The sequence below is a fragment of the Aureobasidium subglaciale genome (genome assembly GCF_000721755.1).
Source record: "Aureobasidium subglaciale EXF-2481 unplaced genomic scaffold scaffold_0, whole genome shotgun sequence".
Taxonomy (NCBI): domain Eukaryota; kingdom Fungi; phylum Ascomycota; class Dothideomycetes; order Dothideales; family Saccotheciaceae; genus Aureobasidium; species Aureobasidium subglaciale.
This window is the reverse complement of record NW_013566995.1, coordinates 1,573,130-1,587,788: the sequence shown is the minus strand read 5'-3', so window position 1 is coordinate 1,587,788 and position 14,659 is coordinate 1,573,130. Positions and strand designations below refer to the sequence as shown.

Here is a 14,659-nt window from a genome sequence, read left to right as displayed (position 1 = left end):
AACGCAATATATGCCCATCACGTCTGAGCAAACAGCAGAGGCGCACTTCCTGATGCCAAGTTTTGAACATTAAAAGCAGCAGCTCTTGATCTCTTTTTGCCTCTTTTTATCCCTTTGCCTCTTCCATCGATCAAAGACGTCAATTCCTCTGCGAAAGCAATGTTGACACATTTCCATGTCTCCACTTCATCATCATAAACCTGTGTACTCCAGGAGTGCTGGCGAGAAATCTCTTTGTGCATTTCTGGCAGGTATAGAACCTTCAAGGCCTTGGCGGCACCCAACCTTTCGAAAAAGAAGGATCCGTCACGATACATCTGTCTTGCCATCAAAGCACCGTGCCAAGCGCCTGACTCTCTGGGAGACATGCTTGAGCTAAAATAGTAGTGGTGGAAAGCTTCAATACGTAGATGTTCAATGTTCTTGCAAGAGCGGAGGAGGGTGAGCGCGGATACGTTCATTGCCTTTCGCACTCCGCGACCCCAGGTCTCGTATGTATGCACTGTTATGTTGCGGATAAGAGATGCAGTCTGGTCACTCATAGGTGCCAAGAAGCTGTGCAGGGCGACGGTGTTGATGAAGTGTAGAGGTTGTGCGTAGAGGATGGCTGCGGCTTCGGCATATATCTGTTTGTTCACCGCCAGTATGGAGGGGATCAGGGTGCGTTGACTCTCCTTTGAGTCCGGTAAGGTACCATCTGGCAACGGTTCGGAGGGTGTAAGATTGGAAAGACCAGCATACAGGTCCTTGTTTCCATGGCCGAAGTGCTGAGTACGTACGGGAACACGGCGGTGCGCACGCCAGCCTTCACCCAGCACCATGCCATTGGGATCTTCCAATGCTAGAAAGTAAATCTTATTGCGCAACTCAGTGGGCAAAGACAAAAAGGGGAAAGGCTTCACAGGCTTTGTCGGCTTCTCCTTGCGATGAGATTTGGTCTTAGTCTGCTTTGCATTGCTGCGAGGACCCCACTCCACCGACGAGTCTGAGTTGTAGCCGGAGTCTGCGTCGCTCTCAATATCGAACTCGGCTGGCTCAACATATGAGACTCGAGCACGCTTGCGTAGACGACTGCTGGGTGCAGCCATTTCGGGGTTGATTGTTGGACCTCCAGTGATGAGGTCGTCGTTCTCCATTTCGGTGTGCTTTCTCTTCTGAAGAAGGAGCGAACATACTATTGCAGCAGCTGTGGTCGAGTTTCCAGAGTCTCTGAATGTATCAAGGACCTGCTGTCTTTCTGATGCACTGAGACTTGACAAGGAAGCTCCACCCAAAGGCATATTGAGGAGATGGGATATTGTAAATGAGGATGTGAGGGTTGAAGTGTTGATTGGGGATGAGGATTGGTGCTTAAAGTGTCGCTGATCGGAACTGAGCTTACCTTTGACCTACATGGTTCTTTGTTATATAGCATGTGCAACCCTTGTCGCGACTCATGTGGCGACCAGATTGTGCGTGGTCGGTTGCTGTCTTGCGCGAGATGATTGAGGCTGCGACGAAGTTCTGCCTGGTGCTTGCCCCAATCGAGGTCAGGTGGCTTGAGCTTAAGGCAGCACCAGGCAGAAAGCGAATTTTTCCACGAAGTCGACAAACATAGCTTCGGATACAGAGGGGACCATCGGTACTTCAACTGAATGCGCACTGTGTCGTCTCAGAGATAATCATGCACAAGAGTTCCTGTGGTTATAGACAGAGGAAAGTGGTATTGAAGCCCCCACCTCGACACGCTTGCGATAGTAAAAACGCCCCCTCAGCATCGAGTGCGTTCGGAGGATCATGTCTCTGTCTCATCTCAAATGCATCGGAATCAGGCGCCATGTGATACATCTTGTCGAACTTGAAAGTCGCACGTTCCGTGAGTCGACCTTGCCCTTTCGAGATGGATGGTCTTGTTCAATATGGAGGAAGCCGTGACCGAGTGTTGGCTAGTCAACGCGAATTTTCATGACGGAGAAACACCAGCAACTCGACCCACACTACGTGACTTTTGCCATGATCCTGCTGAATCCAGCCATGGTATGATTGCAGAGGTGTCACCACCTGATGTAGATTCTTGCCTTGATACAGTGCTAGTATACATCTCCATGAGCAAAGTTGTCAAAGCTGCCAACAGTACATACTAGCACAAGCCCGCCGTTCTATTCACACCTACCACATTTCTTATCTACTGTCGGCACAACACATCATCTTCGCAAACATGGGGAAACGAGCAAAGATTCCCAGGTCGAAGCTCAACGCAAGGCTCATGACGATAACGGCTCGAAAGGCTCATTTTCCGGATCCGCCAAAAGGGACTGTGTTCAATCCAGATGTCAACCCGGACTTCAAGGACCAACATCTATCCGTTTATGGTCATCGTCTGATGTCTAACAGAGACCTCCGTGTTGTTGAAGTTGCAGAAATATTAATGGACTGGGCCTCAGACGACAATCAGCCAAACGGTCTACGTAGCGGCTTTCCTGAAGATAGTGCACGAGGAATCAATCTGGTTATTGATGACTTTGAGGCTGTGTCACGAAGACACACAGAAGATTCGGAAGATGCGTTTACCATATTCGTCCATGAATGGAAATGGCGCCCTCCTATCCTGGAATCGTTTAGACCCATGGAAGTCGGACGATGGGAATTAGAAGTCTATGACATTCTTTACAACTATTGTCTAAGGCCAGTGGAGTTCAACTCTCTTACCATGAACCGATTCATAGCATGGCTCTGCTCAAATGGCAGTGTACCTAAAAGCTTTCGCACCAGAGTCGAAAGAGAATGTCTTAGTCGCGGAGGTATCAAGTACTCCGAGTTTCTTGCAATCATACGAGCATATGTCGACCACCAGCCAGAGGAGATTAATCGCAAGGCACGACTCTCCGAGTTCTTCGCCAACAATGAGCCCCCAAGACTCAAAGCCATTGGTCTGAACGAGTTCGATCAGTACAAACGAGATGTCATCGGGATTGCTCAGACGAATCGGGACATTCTTCTCCTGTGGGATGAAGAATTTGTTCACTGGCTTAGAAGGGGGTTTGTCGAGTTTCCTGTCTTGAATGCCCTGATCGCGCGCCGAGCCTTTGAGTTGGCCATTCGACTAGATGAGACTGCACCTCCTTCGTGTAAAGCTATCAACCTTCTATTCGGAGATCTTCTAGTCGTGATAGAAGACCACATCACTAACGAACACCAACGTCAAGCATTGGAACACAAGATCCATTCGTTGCAATCGCAACTGAGGATAGAGCACCAACGGCCTCTGTCAAGAGTTGAGTTCAGTCCAGAGCCAGAAAACGATGACTCGGCAGACGAACGCGAATTGGAGGAAATGCTAAGTGACATTCTGAATCAAGAGAAAGAGCTTTACCATCAGAGGATTCAAATTCAGAAAGATCGAGACGACGGCAGGACCACGATTGAAGATCAGAGGCAACTATTACTTCTCCATAAGAAAGAGCTGAGATGCACGAGAGCTCTCGACGAGCTTCGACAGGCACAAGCCAAAAGGACGGAGAAGTATCAGCGAAAGCCGTTACAGCGTCAAAGTCCTCATGGGGTCGTGCAGAAGTGCGAGCAAGGAGCTGAGCCTCACAGCACTGTACTTCGAGAGATCTTCCGGCCTCAGCAGCATCATATATACAGCGCCAGACTCGAGACTTCACAACGTGTAAGACCTGGCGACAAGCTAGCTGAGACTCACCACGACCCCGATTATGAGCGACTACAACGGTGTCGGATGGCAGAAATTAGACGACAAAAACTGACACGAGGAACGGCAAAAGCGAGGTGAAACACAGTTTGCACGTTGGCATTTGTTTAGACTTCTATCGATTGGCAAAATCTCCCCTTGACACGACTCTATGAACACACAAAGCCCCGAGGTGAAGCCACAGCCGACGCACCGCACCTCGTGACCAGATCGGCTTTGGATACACTCTGGGAAGCTTCTCCTCCCACGAGTAACCATTCGTGTCAAAGTTGATGCCTCAGTCCCAACTCTGTGTCTCTGCTCATGTATGCACGCTGCTCAAAGACCACCCACCCCAGGTTTACGAAGTCGCAATTGCCGCAAGCGCGTGAGTGTGTACCTAGGAAAGTGAGCACGAGTAGTCGCGGCTCTCGTAACCAAAGCCGCTTTCGGCATGGTATTTGCCGCGTATATTTCATTCCAGGTGTTTCTGGGCGGCCGCGGAAATCTGCGTAGACCTTGTTGGGTGCAAAGAAGCTTCTCGATCGAGTGCCATGAGCTCGTCAACCATGCCGGCGAGAAGGTATGCTCGCAAGACCCAAGACCGGTCCACGAGAAGAGGATTACTTCTAAGTCATCCGCCTCGTGGCGCTTGAGGATGAGGTAATCTGGCCATCAAGTCAGGCTCCATTTTGTTGATGCTCGGGAGCATGCTTCGTCGGATTCGTCGTCGAGGTGAAAGGCGAAGTATGGTATGTATGATATCGTGGATGAGTGATAATCCTGACTCTGATTAAGCAGTGCGAAAGACGAACAAACTCAGCCCGACTCGGATTTTTTGACACTTGGTTTCCGGTGTCTGGGGAGATACGTGACCAAATGGTTCACCAGATCTTGAGAGGAGTAAAGAGATTTGATCTTCTGTACTAGGCACACAACACTGCGGATGGACAGATGTTTACAGACTATGAAAATCACCTTAAGAGGCAGTTGAGAAAACAGGTCGGGCTTCATGTCGATATAAGATGACAAAAGTGAGTCTCTTGATCGATCCGAAGAGATAATTTTGATCATCTCAGTATGAGTAACCACTCCGCTTTCGGCAACTGCATCGCTGCATGACAGGAGACTCCGCATATCAAATCTTCTGCCTATACTGGGACGCCAAGCCACGCCGAAAGAGATGTGAATGAGTGTTTTAGAGATGGTTCACGAGAAGATTCTGCATCTCGCCTCTTACTCACCTAATTCATACGCCATAGACGGACTTATCTCTTTCTCACCTTTCATCTACTCTGATCGCAAAAAACTGCTTCACAACTCAAACAACGCTTCCAACCATCAACTATATCAAAAATGGAGGCCCTCACAGATCTCGAAGTCAGCAACCTGCACATTCAAGATCCCTGGTTCGAAGCCATAGAACCCCTGACTTTGACTGAGGCCTGCCAGATCGGTCGCGAGACAAGAGCAAGCTCCATCGAAGAATTTGATGAGTCCGAATTTGAGCAAAACCCCTTTCCCTTCGTCGGAGAGCGTGTCTTGCGATGCTCCATCTGTCTATCTAAAATGCGTCGGGACAAAAGTCCTCATCGCATGCGCAGAATGCCCAACATGTTGTCCAGCCTCATCGATATGGACAAACGCGGGTCTTCGAGCGATGAAAGCGTCTCCACAAACAACAGCAACAGTTCCACATCGAGCAGCGTCACCAAAAGAGTCGCAGAGAAAGTGGCAAGAAGCTTTTTCACACTCATGCTCTGTGGTTCAAACGGCGACTCTACTACTTCATCTACCCAAGCCGCACCTCTGCCTCCTCCAAGACCAACCACATTGAAAGGTCTTGATCTCTACTACCCACCTTCCGTGAGTTACAACTCCAACGAAACACTCCACTCTTGGACCGGCGAAGACATCAAAAAAACACCATCGGTCCTGACCAATTTCAACACAAACATCTGGCAACAAACACGAAGAAACTCGAAAGCCTCCATCAAGTCACTGCTCTCAACGTCTTCGACCTCAACAACTCAGCCTTCGCCGTTGGAATCGCCATTGGAGTCGCCATTCGAGCAAGCGAATCCAATCGAACGTCGCGAGTGGAATATCGACGAGGACACATCACCCGGTAGCAGTATCTCCATGGATGGACCATCAGACTACCAAGGTCTCGTCAGGGGTCTTGCTGAAATTCGCAAGCTCAGAGAAGTTTCTGCCATGGCTTCTGGACCTAGTATCCCCCGCAGATATACTGCTGACTGGTAGTAACAAGGACCAAGCAGTCATGAGCCTTGCACCGTGGAGCGGAGAGTTTTGATGTTATGATGGAGGATTATAGAAGGTATAGATGAGATGGATGGAAAGGGGAATCAAGTTTTTGGGAACATCGCCACCGCTTCGCGTGTATTTGGCAGATATTGCTTGAGCTATGCGACAATATACTAGATCACGATCGTAGGGAAACAACGGAAAGACAGCGTTATCTCGTGCGTATCCACTTTCTGCGCATATTTGACATATCGAGCTGTGTTTTTGCAATGACCGTTCTGAAGACTGATGTGCTCGGCGTAGGCGTACCTTCTCTCTTTACATCAAGTGTCAGGCGAGTTTCTCTTTGTTGATGATTATTTGAATTGCATGTTGTTTTCTCCGCTGCTCTGATGGTAGTGCGTATAGGTGCTGAGCATTTCACTGCTAACACATCTCCGCATGATCCAGTAGCAACATGCACTGTCTTGTCTTGAAATTGAGGGTTGTGATCATGTTGCGCTGTACAAGAAGAAGGCCTGCTTCTTCTCTTATATTTCGTTTCTGTGCTTGTCTAGTATCATAACTTGGCCATGCCATCCTTGTGCATAGGATGATCGGGCGCGATCTCACTGTTCATCGAGAGATTAAAGTAAGAGCCCTTCATGTAATCGACGATGTGATCCCAGCTCCTGCATTCGTGAGGGATGCCCTGTACGTATGATTAGCGGATGAGCGAGAGCGAAGGTATCAGAAACTTACCCAACCATCCACTGCAAACCTGCTGCCGTCCTCTTCTTTCCTTGGCCACTCCAATGCCATGTCACCTGCACATTGAAGCGTCTGTCTCAGGTAGTCGAAGCAATGCGAGACATGCTCGCCCGAAGGTCCCAGCAGTCCATCTACCATGGGTCTCAGACTTGTGCTGTTGCTCTTGACTCCGTCAACCAATAACCAGTAGTACTTGCGCAGCTGCCCTAGGCAGTGCAACTGATGGAATAAGGAAACGGAGTATATCTCGCCATAGAAGGTCTTTTCGCCAGGGGGGAGAGAGTATTTCTCCGACTCTTTCACATACACAAAGCCGCGACCCTCTGGCAGGAGTGCGTTCCAGGCTGCATCGGATTCGGCGGAGGGACGGGAAGCGTAAAGGGAGTTGCGCTCGAAGGTTTGGACGTTCATGGGCACTGCGTGATCGTCAGCGAGTACAGTTCAAGTTGCCTCGGATATGTGTACTCACTAGGTGGTACGGGCGACCTCAGGATGCGAGGGTACATTAGACTATCTTCGTGTGATTCCCAGCTCTTGAACGCAACGAGTGCAAGGAATGCCAGGAAGAAACCAGCAAAGATGCCCAATACACGCTTCAGATTGGTATTCGCTTGCTTGAGCTTCTCTAGCTCAGCCTTAGTCGTCCGAGTGAGATCATCGAGGAGCTTGTCCTCGTCTTCGGATACTAGGTCGTATGCTGACGAGGCTTCATTTCGTCGACCGAAGAGGCTGAACAGAGACATCGCAAAGGTTTCGAAGGCGCGACGGTGAGGTCAATGGGTGTCAAATTATCGAGAGAAAGAGACAAGAGTAGATGCAGGATCGTTTGCAAAGCCGACACGAGCCTACCGAGGCCTGTTTCTCAATCCACCAAGGTCATGGCGGTTTCAGGACGTGAAGCCTTCTTCAAGTGGGGTCCCCAAGAGGATCGATCGCTTAAGTAGTTGGCCATTTCCGTGCTAAACCTTTTCCTGCAGACATGCATATGAAGTTGGGACAGACCTAGTTGAAATCAGCATGGTCAATTGAATGTGAATCTCGCAGTAATGAAACGCATGGCGCGACTTCTAGAGATGATTCTCGTGCCTCTTGACAGACTGGTTTCAGCATGATGCACGAAGTCGACTTTGAGTTCAGGGTTCGGAAAATTAGCGACTTCGTACCCGGCCGTATGATGATGCCCCGAGCTGCAGATCGAGCGAAGCAATACATGTGGTCAGCGAGCTATCCAGGCCCTTCAAGCTGCCATGCGTCAAGTGCTCGACTAAGACGACCATCGCTAGGCAGGAGGACAGTCAGGTGTCAGTAGTGGTGGATGACAACTGTGGTTCGCATGGCTGACAAAGCAGTCGCAACCACTTTCCAGGGTCTATGTCGGTGTTCCGTCTTCGAGGCGTCCCGGTGCTCTTAGAAACACCTTCGTCGGTTTCTTATACCGCATCGAAGCATACGTTCTCAATCCGATTCTCGGCTTAATTCTATGTTGAAGGCCAAACAGTCGGTATTTTGTGTCCTACTTGGCAGCTTACAACATTGCACCATCTGCTCACTGCATTCGCATGACGAAGCTGACAAAATGCGGCGGAAATGCGCCGCTGGACCTCGCAACGCCTTGGGCTTTTGACTTTTTTGGTTAGAGAGCGCAAGACTGGGCTCATATTGGCTTAGCAATGTCTCTGCTGATGTTGAATCATCCAGCGGAATGGCGTATCATGATGTGCTTGGACAAGACGACAAGATGATTGTATATAATAGGTAGGTCCCTCGCAGGTATGGTAAGCTCATCACACAAACCAATCTCACATCTCCATCAAGCCACCCACACAAGCGACACACGGATTACACTCATCCAGTCACATATTCTACCACAAAAACCACACAGATACAAATAATGGCTTTCACAAAGGTCGCAATTGCAGGTGCCACTGGCAACCTGGGCCCACACATTGTCAGGGAGCTCGTCAACCAAGGCTTTGAGGTCACCGTTCTTTCTGCTTCTGGCAACACCTCAAGCCTGCCCTCCGAAGTCAAGACCATCAAAGTCGACTTTTCTTCTCGAGACTCAGTCGTCTCCGCCCTCCGTGGTCAAGAAGCTTTCGTCTCAGCAATCCCTAAGCATGAAGAGCAGCCCGCTCTGATCGACGCCGCCATCGCTGCTGGTGTTCAACGCTTCATTCCCTCAGAATTCGGCAGCAACATTGTCGGCAACGAGAAAGTCGCTGCCCTTCCAGTCTTCGGCGGCAAGGTCAAGACACAAGAGTACCTTCGTGCCAAGCAAGATCAGATCAGCTATACTTTGATTACCAACGGTCTTTTCGTCGATTGGTTCTTTGGTCTAGGTCTGGGCGCAAATCTCAAGGGCAAGACTCAAATCTTCGACAACGGGGATAGCCGTCACAGCTTTACTCTGCTCTCTGACATCGGCAAGGCTGTTGCCGGCGTTCTCAAGCACCCTGAAGAGACCAAGAACCGTGGTGTCTATGTTCAAACCATCGCTCTCAGCCAGAATCAAGCATTGAAGATTGCACAAAAGGCCAAGCCTGACTTCAAGCCCGAGACTGAGAATGTTGACCTCGGCGAGCTAGAGAAGAACGCTTATGCCGAGTTGAGCAAGGAGGGTGGAAATGTCGGTGGTGCCATGTTCGACTTTATCAAGGTATCCATCTTCAGAGATGGCTACGGCAACCTCTGGGACGAGAAGAACGATAACGAGCTCCTTGGTATTAAGGGCTTGTCCGAGTCAGAGCTTGAAGCTTGGATTGCAAAGAACGTCTAAACAAATCTCGACATCATTCCCCCCTACCGTTTTCCTAGAGTAGACTAGATAGCAAATGATACTTTGTCCATTTGCAACCACAATAAATCTACTTACAGCTCCTTCAAGCTATTCTTAGCTTCCCGTGATGATGCCTAGAGGAACAATACATGTGAACACCATCCCACGTGACGAAATCACAAAAGATACCACATCCAAGACACTCTATCAGCAGGCAACAGATCCGCACGAGGATATATTAAAAGGTCCCTCACGGCACCCTCACACTTCCTTATGACTTACAACAGTGGCAACAATAAAAACACCCATATAACGACGAAAATGCTACTCTCACATCATCTCTCTCTTCTTTTCTTGCCAACTTTCTCGAAAATGCCATCCTACTTCCTACCATACCCAAAGAATAAACAACACCACAGACCACCTCCCCTAGCAACCTTGAACCCTTATCCTCATCCGCACCCAGATCCTCCTTCCAGCCCTCCCTCGCCCTTGAACCTTTCTTCCTCACTTCCCTCTCCTACGTCTTCTTCAGGCTCCTCGACCATAAAACCTCGCAAAAAGCCTTCCAAACATGTGCATTGGAAACAAGATTATCACCCTAGTGTGTTGGAGTTGAAGATTGTGTGTGGAGATCCTGAGGATTCGAGTTTGGTGGTTGTGTTTGGGTTGAGGTTTAGGGAGGGGAGGAGACCAAAGGTTAGGTTTAGTGTTAGGAGAGGGCATGGGAGGACTAGGGAGTTGGGGGATAGGGTGATGGAAGGTGCGGATGAGGGGAAAGGTGGTAGAGATGGCGTGGCAGAGGATGAGAAAAGGCATGATGAAGATCAAGAAGAGATCAGGGAAAAAAGAGGAAGGAAGAGAAGACGAGAACACAGAAGCTCGAGTTGAGTCGATGTGTGTCCGAGAAACAGGTAAGCATTAAGAATCGTGTGTATGAATTGTTGTACTGATGCTCATGATCAGACTTCGAACATAGGTCCAGTAGCTGCACCACCACCCAGACCTCCAGCTCTCAGATCAACGAGATCCACACGCCATCCCCTCCAATCCTCGAGTCCTCGCTTGACTTCTCGGATCCTCTCGATCCTCTTTTTGCCTTCTTCTTCCTGAGCGACGCGGAATGAATCCTCGTCAAAGTCTTCTTCACTCAAAAGACCCAGCGATTGCTTTCTCTGGCCACCAGTAAACGCGTTGATGCCACTCTGGAGCACATCTTGGAAGCTGCTGCCTGTACGAGCAGAAGGGCGTTGAGCAGACGAGGGCGCCGCGTAAGGGTTGCTGAGATCGACGTCTTCATATCCTGGCGAGGCGTCATTGATATCTGGTTGTAACGCAGCTCTCTGGTCACGCCATACACCACGGCGGAGATCTGTATTTTCGGCTTCCAAGTCGCGGATGCGCTGTTGTAATTGTTCACGCTCCATGTCGATTGCGTCGTCGGCGATGGAGTCTGTGTTGTTGGCGGCGGAGGTTTGGGAGGTTCTCAGGGAAGCGAGTCTGGAGGTCAGATCCTTGATCTGAGTATCGTGAGTGTTTGCTTGGTCCTTATGAAGTTTGGTCAAGGTCTCGATCTTTTGTTCAAGCGAAGTAGCGCGACTGGCTGCAGTGTCTGCAGAAGCGTGAGCGGTACGTAGGTCGGATTCAAGAGTTGTAATCTTTGCTTGCAGAGCGACTGGATCTTCAGCCTCGCTCTTCTCCGTCTCCACGGGCTTGTTGATGGTCTCCTTCAGTGTCTCGATCTCTTTCTGTGCTGTTTCGGCAGCCTGCTCTGCTGTGGTGGCCCGTTGCTCCAGCTCTTTGATTGTAGCTTCGTGAGCCGAAACCGAAGATTGCGACATGTTGTATTGGTTTCTCAGGTTTGACAACTCCAGCTCCAGCGACTCGATGGTCGACGTTTTGGATGCTAGTTGTGCCTGGATTTCGCGCGAAGGACTGGCATTCGATTTGCGTCGCTTGTCAGCCACTTGCTGTTGAGCCTGTGAGAGCTGTCGCTGCACCGACGACAAGTCGGATGTCTATAGCCTGTCAGTTTTGCGGCATACGGCAGCCCCTTGGCCGTCTCTTACCAGCTTCTCAATCTCATCGTGGCGCTTGTCAGCCAAGGCAGCCTTGGTCTTGAGTTCGGCGACATCGCCACTGCTTTCTCTCAGCTGTTCCAGCTCATCCTCTGCCTTCTGCAGCTTGGATTGCGTATCCTGATGAGCCTTGTTCTCCTTCTCCAGCTCCTCAATGCGCGAAGCTTGCTTGCGGTATATGTCTTGAACCTCGTCTTCTGCGCTGATGGGTGGAAGAGCAGGTGATTTAGACAGGCTAGGAGATGTGAGGCCAGAGTTCTGTCTGAATGAGGCAGATCGTTGTCTGGATTGCTCGGATTGCGATGGCTTGCGCTCGTGCGACAGCCTTTCTGAGGCTGCCTCTTCCGCTGCCGCTTCTTCAGCCTTATCGTCCCCTGTCCCCTCGCTCACAACCTCTGCTGTGTCTGCGACTACAGGCGTGTCCTCGGTGGGGTTATCTTCCGCGGGGGCATCGGTATCGGCATCTAGTGCTTCGTTGTCTGCTGGAGTCTCTGCGGCCGTGTCTTCCTTCTCTTCCGTGGCATCAGTCTTGTCAGCCTTCTTCTTTCCGCCCTTCTTCCCTTTCTGCTTCTTCTTCAACTCCTCGAACTGGCTCAATCAATCAGTTCAGGAGCACACGAGCATAGACGGAGATTCAAGACTACGTACGCGCTTCTTCGCGGCAGCGAGCTTCTCGGCCTTTTCCTTGTCATCTACGTCGGCCATGATGTCTTCAACAATGAGCTCTAAGATGATATAGCGAAGATAACAGGTAGCGATGGTACAGGGGTCTTCGTGCTGCAACTGTAGCTCGGCTGCGCATGACGCGCGCCTCGGCTGCACTTGCCTTGCGACACTGCTCTCGCAGCTTCTGCGAACTAAATCTTTACTTTGCACATCAACATCAAATTCACAGATATCGAACAGAATGCCTAGAGACAAGTCATCGTGGCAGCCGCTACAAAGGCGCCAGAAAGCCGTCAAGCAGAATAAAGGTCCTATCCCGCTCCCGACCGAGAAAGGATACCAACAAGATAATGCTATTTCAACCACTCTTCAACAGTCTCTGCTGAATGTCTTCCGTGATGCTTGTAACAAGGGTTCGCCCGCAGAGATTGAAGACATTCTGCAAGAAGTAAAAGGTCACCTCTTCAACCGCGACTTTGCCACAGCATTCGGAAAAGAGGATTACCTCGAGGCTTATGCTGCAAGATGGAGTCCAAGCAGAGCATTGGGTTATGCTCAAATTTTCTCCGATCTTTCTCCTGAGATAGCCGACCTACTCTACCGCAAGCCATCAGCCAACAAAGAGACGAACAACGATGGATCAGCTCTGTCTGAACAGCTCGAAAAGCAATTGACCCTGGAGATCACCACAGATTCATCTAAGCCTCTCAGCATCCTCTGTCTAGGTGGCGGTGCAGGTGCCGAGGTTGTGGGCTTAGCTGGCTGGTTCAGATATCTCAGAGACAATACACCTTCTGCTGACGATGAACCGCAGCCCAACATCTCGAAGCTTGATATCCACGGTGTTGATGTTGCCAGCTGGGATAAGGTCATGCACGACCTTCATCAAGGCGTCATAACTCCTCCCTTCTTGTCAAACTATGCTTCCGCTGCTGCAAAGGCTGCCAACAAGGCTGTACTACCCTCCGAGGTATTCAGCACGCGCTTCAAGCAACAGGATCTGTTGGACACCGATGCAGCAGGAATCAAGAATCTCATTGCGGACAGCGATATCGTCACTATCATGTTCACTTTGAATGAGCTGTACAGTGCTTCGGTAGCCAAGACTCAGAGGCTTCTGTACGCTTTGACGGCTCATATGCGCCCTGGTTCATTGTTGCTCGTGGTAGATAGCCCCGGAAGCTATTCTACCGTCACACTCAACGGAGCCTCGCAAAAGTACCCCATGCAATGGCTTCTTGACCACACTTTGCTATCGCCAAAGAAGGATTCCGAGAAGGGTGCACCCAATCAGTGGCAGAAGCTGTTGTCTGACGAATCAAGATGGTTCAGACTGCCTGATGAGGATCTGAAATATCCTATTGACCTGGAGAACATGCGTTACCAGATCCATCTCTACCAAAGACATGATGATACTAAGATCGAGGTCGAGGAGAAGCAAGAGTAAGAGTGTTTGGACATCTCTTCCTCCTCGCGTTGGAACTCGTATCTTCACGGCGATGCTCTCCCGGACAGCACCGACTCTAGCTATACACAAGATATCCACAACCTTGTCTCAGCATGGGATTATCTACTGAATCGGACGAACTCAGAATCGCCTCCGATACATGTCGATTGGCGCAGAGAAGGGAGCCGCCATCCGGAAGGCGTCCGTCTGGAGTGCACTGGCGTGTCGAAGCCAACTATCTGTCTTGTCGGCCGTTCAAACTCCCCGCTATGCTTGGTCGTGTTTGATGGTGTCGCTGCTTCCTGGTTGATGCCGTACATTCACATGTGTACGAAAGCTTTTGTAGTCCACTCCGTGGCATTCTTCTGATCTTCTGGCCATCAGGAAAACCACCTTTTGCTTGCTGGTCAGCAAATTATATCACAAAATCTCTGTTCAACGATGTCTAGTTCCGATACAAGGAGGCCCTCGGAGCTGATATTGTGCAGGCCGACGCAACTACAGAGCCATCTAAGCTTCCAATTCGGATCCAGCGGGACCAATATCAAGAGAGGGTGTGCTCTCATGGCGCAAAGAGGACAGAAGGGCTGGCGTGAGCATTGGAGGGCGGTTTCATTGAAGGTTGCTGACATGGATTTGATTACTCACCGGTGCCGCTACTGTCAGCGCGTCGAGAACCCATACTTGGCGACGACCAGATAGTAATCTAGATACTCAGCTGGCTCATAGGCTTGAACCTAGACTGAAAACAAAATACTAGACATTCACAGCAACATTTTGTGCTTGACATAGTAGAAATTGATTGAACAGGGTGCCCTCCAACCGTGCTGGCGGAAAGTGTGGGGAAGCTCTTTCACATGCGCGCGTCACAGGCAACTCACTCCGTCACCATTTTATTTCCGTCGCGTCTCCCACCATCAATCGCACCCTGTCACGCGATTGCATACACTCTTTTCGCGTCTCGTGACCGCACCATCATCCCTCCTGTTTCCTCAGCTAGA

The 14,659-nt window shown here is 50.1% G+C and overlaps 9 protein-coding genes across 9 annotated transcripts; 5 read left to right on the top strand and 4 right to left on the bottom strand.

The window, feature by feature from the left end:
• Positions 1–17: 17 nt before the first annotated feature.
• AUEXF2481DRAFT_24999 (uncharacterized protein) lies at positions 18–1,280 on the bottom strand (the record flags this gene model as incomplete). The annotated part of the gene is made up of 1 exon (XM_013493767.1): positions 18–1,280. The coding sequence occupies one exon, from the start codon at positions 1,278–1,280 to the stop codon at positions 18–20; it is 1,263 nt and encodes a 420-aa protein (XP_013349221.1).
• A 458-nt stretch (positions 1,281–1,738) lies between these two features.
• On the top strand, positions 1,739–3,951 carry AUEXF2481DRAFT_152616 (uncharacterized protein). The gene has a single exon (XM_013493765.1). The coding sequence runs from the start codon at positions 2,198–2,200 to the stop codon at positions 3,773–3,775; it is 1,578 nt and encodes a 525-aa protein (XP_013349219.1). The 5' UTR covers positions 1,739–2,197; the 3' UTR covers positions 3,776–3,951.
• Positions 3,952–4,416: 465 nt separating this feature from the next.
• On the bottom strand, positions 4,417–4,919 carry AUEXF2481DRAFT_152614 (uncharacterized protein). Its single transcript, XM_013493764.1, has one exon. It carries the CDS (start codon positions 4,808–4,810, stop codon positions 4,493–4,495), a length of 318 nt encoding a protein of 105 aa, XP_013349218.1. The 5' UTR covers positions 4,811–4,919; the 3' UTR covers positions 4,417–4,492.
• Positions 4,920–5,029: 110 nt separating this feature from the next.
• On the top strand, positions 5,030–5,938 carry AUEXF2481DRAFT_609 (uncharacterized protein; the record flags this gene model as incomplete). The annotated part of the gene is made up of 1 exon (XM_013493665.1): positions 5,030–5,938. One exon carries the CDS (start codon positions 5,030–5,032, stop codon positions 5,936–5,938), a length of 909 nt encoding a protein of 302 aa, XP_013349119.1.
• Positions 5,939–6,042: 104 nt separating this feature from the next.
• Positions 6,043–7,693, bottom strand: AUEXF2481DRAFT_34953 (uncharacterized protein). The gene is made up of 3 exons (XM_013493763.1): positions 7,161–7,693; positions 6,683–7,107; positions 6,043–6,632 (listed from the first exon to the last, which is right to left on the bottom strand). Exons 1-3 carry the CDS (start codon positions 7,432–7,434, stop codon positions 6,501–6,503), a joined length of 831 nt encoding a protein of 276 aa, XP_013349217.1. The 5' UTR covers positions 7,435–7,693; the 3' UTR covers positions 6,043–6,500.
• A 677-nt stretch (positions 7,694–8,370) lies between these two features.
• Positions 8,371–9,564, top strand: AUEXF2481DRAFT_34950 (uncharacterized protein). Its single transcript, XM_013493762.1, has one exon. It carries the CDS (start codon positions 8,583–8,585, stop codon positions 9,465–9,467), a length of 885 nt encoding a protein of 294 aa, XP_013349216.1. The 5' UTR covers positions 8,371–8,582; the 3' UTR covers positions 9,468–9,564.
• Positions 9,550–10,393, top strand: AUEXF2481DRAFT_152609 (uncharacterized protein). Its single transcript, XM_013493761.1, has one exon. It carries the CDS (start codon positions 9,741–9,743, stop codon positions 10,356–10,358), a length of 618 nt encoding a protein of 205 aa, XP_013349215.1. The 5' UTR covers positions 9,550–9,740; the 3' UTR covers positions 10,359–10,393.
• On the bottom strand, positions 10,394–12,522 carry AUEXF2481DRAFT_152654 (uncharacterized protein). The gene is made up of 3 exons (XM_013493759.1): positions 12,194–12,522; positions 11,537–12,137; positions 10,394–11,485 (listed from the first exon to the last, which is right to left on the bottom strand). The coding sequence occupies exons 1-3, from the start codon at positions 12,235–12,237 to the stop codon at positions 10,430–10,432; spliced, it is 1,701 nt and encodes a 566-aa protein (XP_013349213.1). The 5' UTR covers positions 12,238–12,522; the 3' UTR covers positions 10,394–10,429.
• AUEXF2481DRAFT_24992 (uncharacterized protein) lies at positions 12,453–13,658 on the top strand (the record flags this gene model as incomplete). Its single annotated transcript, XM_013493757.1, has 1 exon — positions 12,453–13,658. The coding sequence occupies one exon, from the start codon at positions 12,453–12,455 to the stop codon at positions 13,656–13,658; it is 1,206 nt and encodes a 401-aa protein (XP_013349211.1).
• Between the last annotated feature and the right edge of the window lie 1,001 nt (positions 13,659–14,659).

Bases quoted from the DNA above. Each gene is read 5' to 3' on its own strand.
- AUEXF2481DRAFT_34950 (XM_013493762.1), top strand. From the start codon at position 8,583: ATGGCTTTCACAAAGGTCGCAATTGCAGGTGCCACTGGCAACCTGGGC.
- AUEXF2481DRAFT_152654 (XM_013493759.1), bottom strand. From the start codon at position 12,237: ATGACAAGGAAAAGGCCGAGAAGCTCGCTGCCGCGAAGAAGCGC. The intron at 12,138-12,193 runs GTACGTAGTCTT...TGATTGATTGAG, and splicing joins TCGCTGCCGCGAAGAAGCGC to CCAGTTCGAGGAGTTGAAGA. The intron at 11,486-11,536 runs GTAAGAGACGGC...GACAGGCTATAG, and splicing joins ACGATGAGATTGAGAAGCTG to ACATCCGACTTGTCGTCGGT.
- AUEXF2481DRAFT_152609 (XM_013493761.1), top strand. From the start codon at position 9,741: ATGACTTACAACAGTGGCAACAATAAAAACACCCATATAACGACGAAA.
- AUEXF2481DRAFT_152614 (XM_013493764.1), bottom strand. From the start codon at position 4,810: ATGCGGAGTCTCCTGTCATGCAGCGATGCAGTTGCCGAAAGCGGAGTG.
- AUEXF2481DRAFT_152616 (XM_013493765.1), top strand. From the start codon at position 2,198: ATGGGGAAACGAGCAAAGATTCCCAGGTCGAAGCTCAACGCAAGGCTC.
- AUEXF2481DRAFT_34953 (XM_013493763.1), bottom strand. From the start codon at position 7,434: ATGTCTCTGTTCAGCCTCTTCGGTCGACGAAATGAAGCCTCGTCAGCA. The intron at 7,108-7,160 runs GTGAGTACACAT...ACGATCACGCAG, and splicing joins GAGGTCGCCCGTACCACCTA to TGCCCATGAACGTCCAAACC. The intron at 6,633-6,682 runs GTAAGTTTCTGA...TCATACGTACAG, and splicing joins GGTTTGCAGTGGATGGTTGG to GGCATCCCTCACGAATGCAG.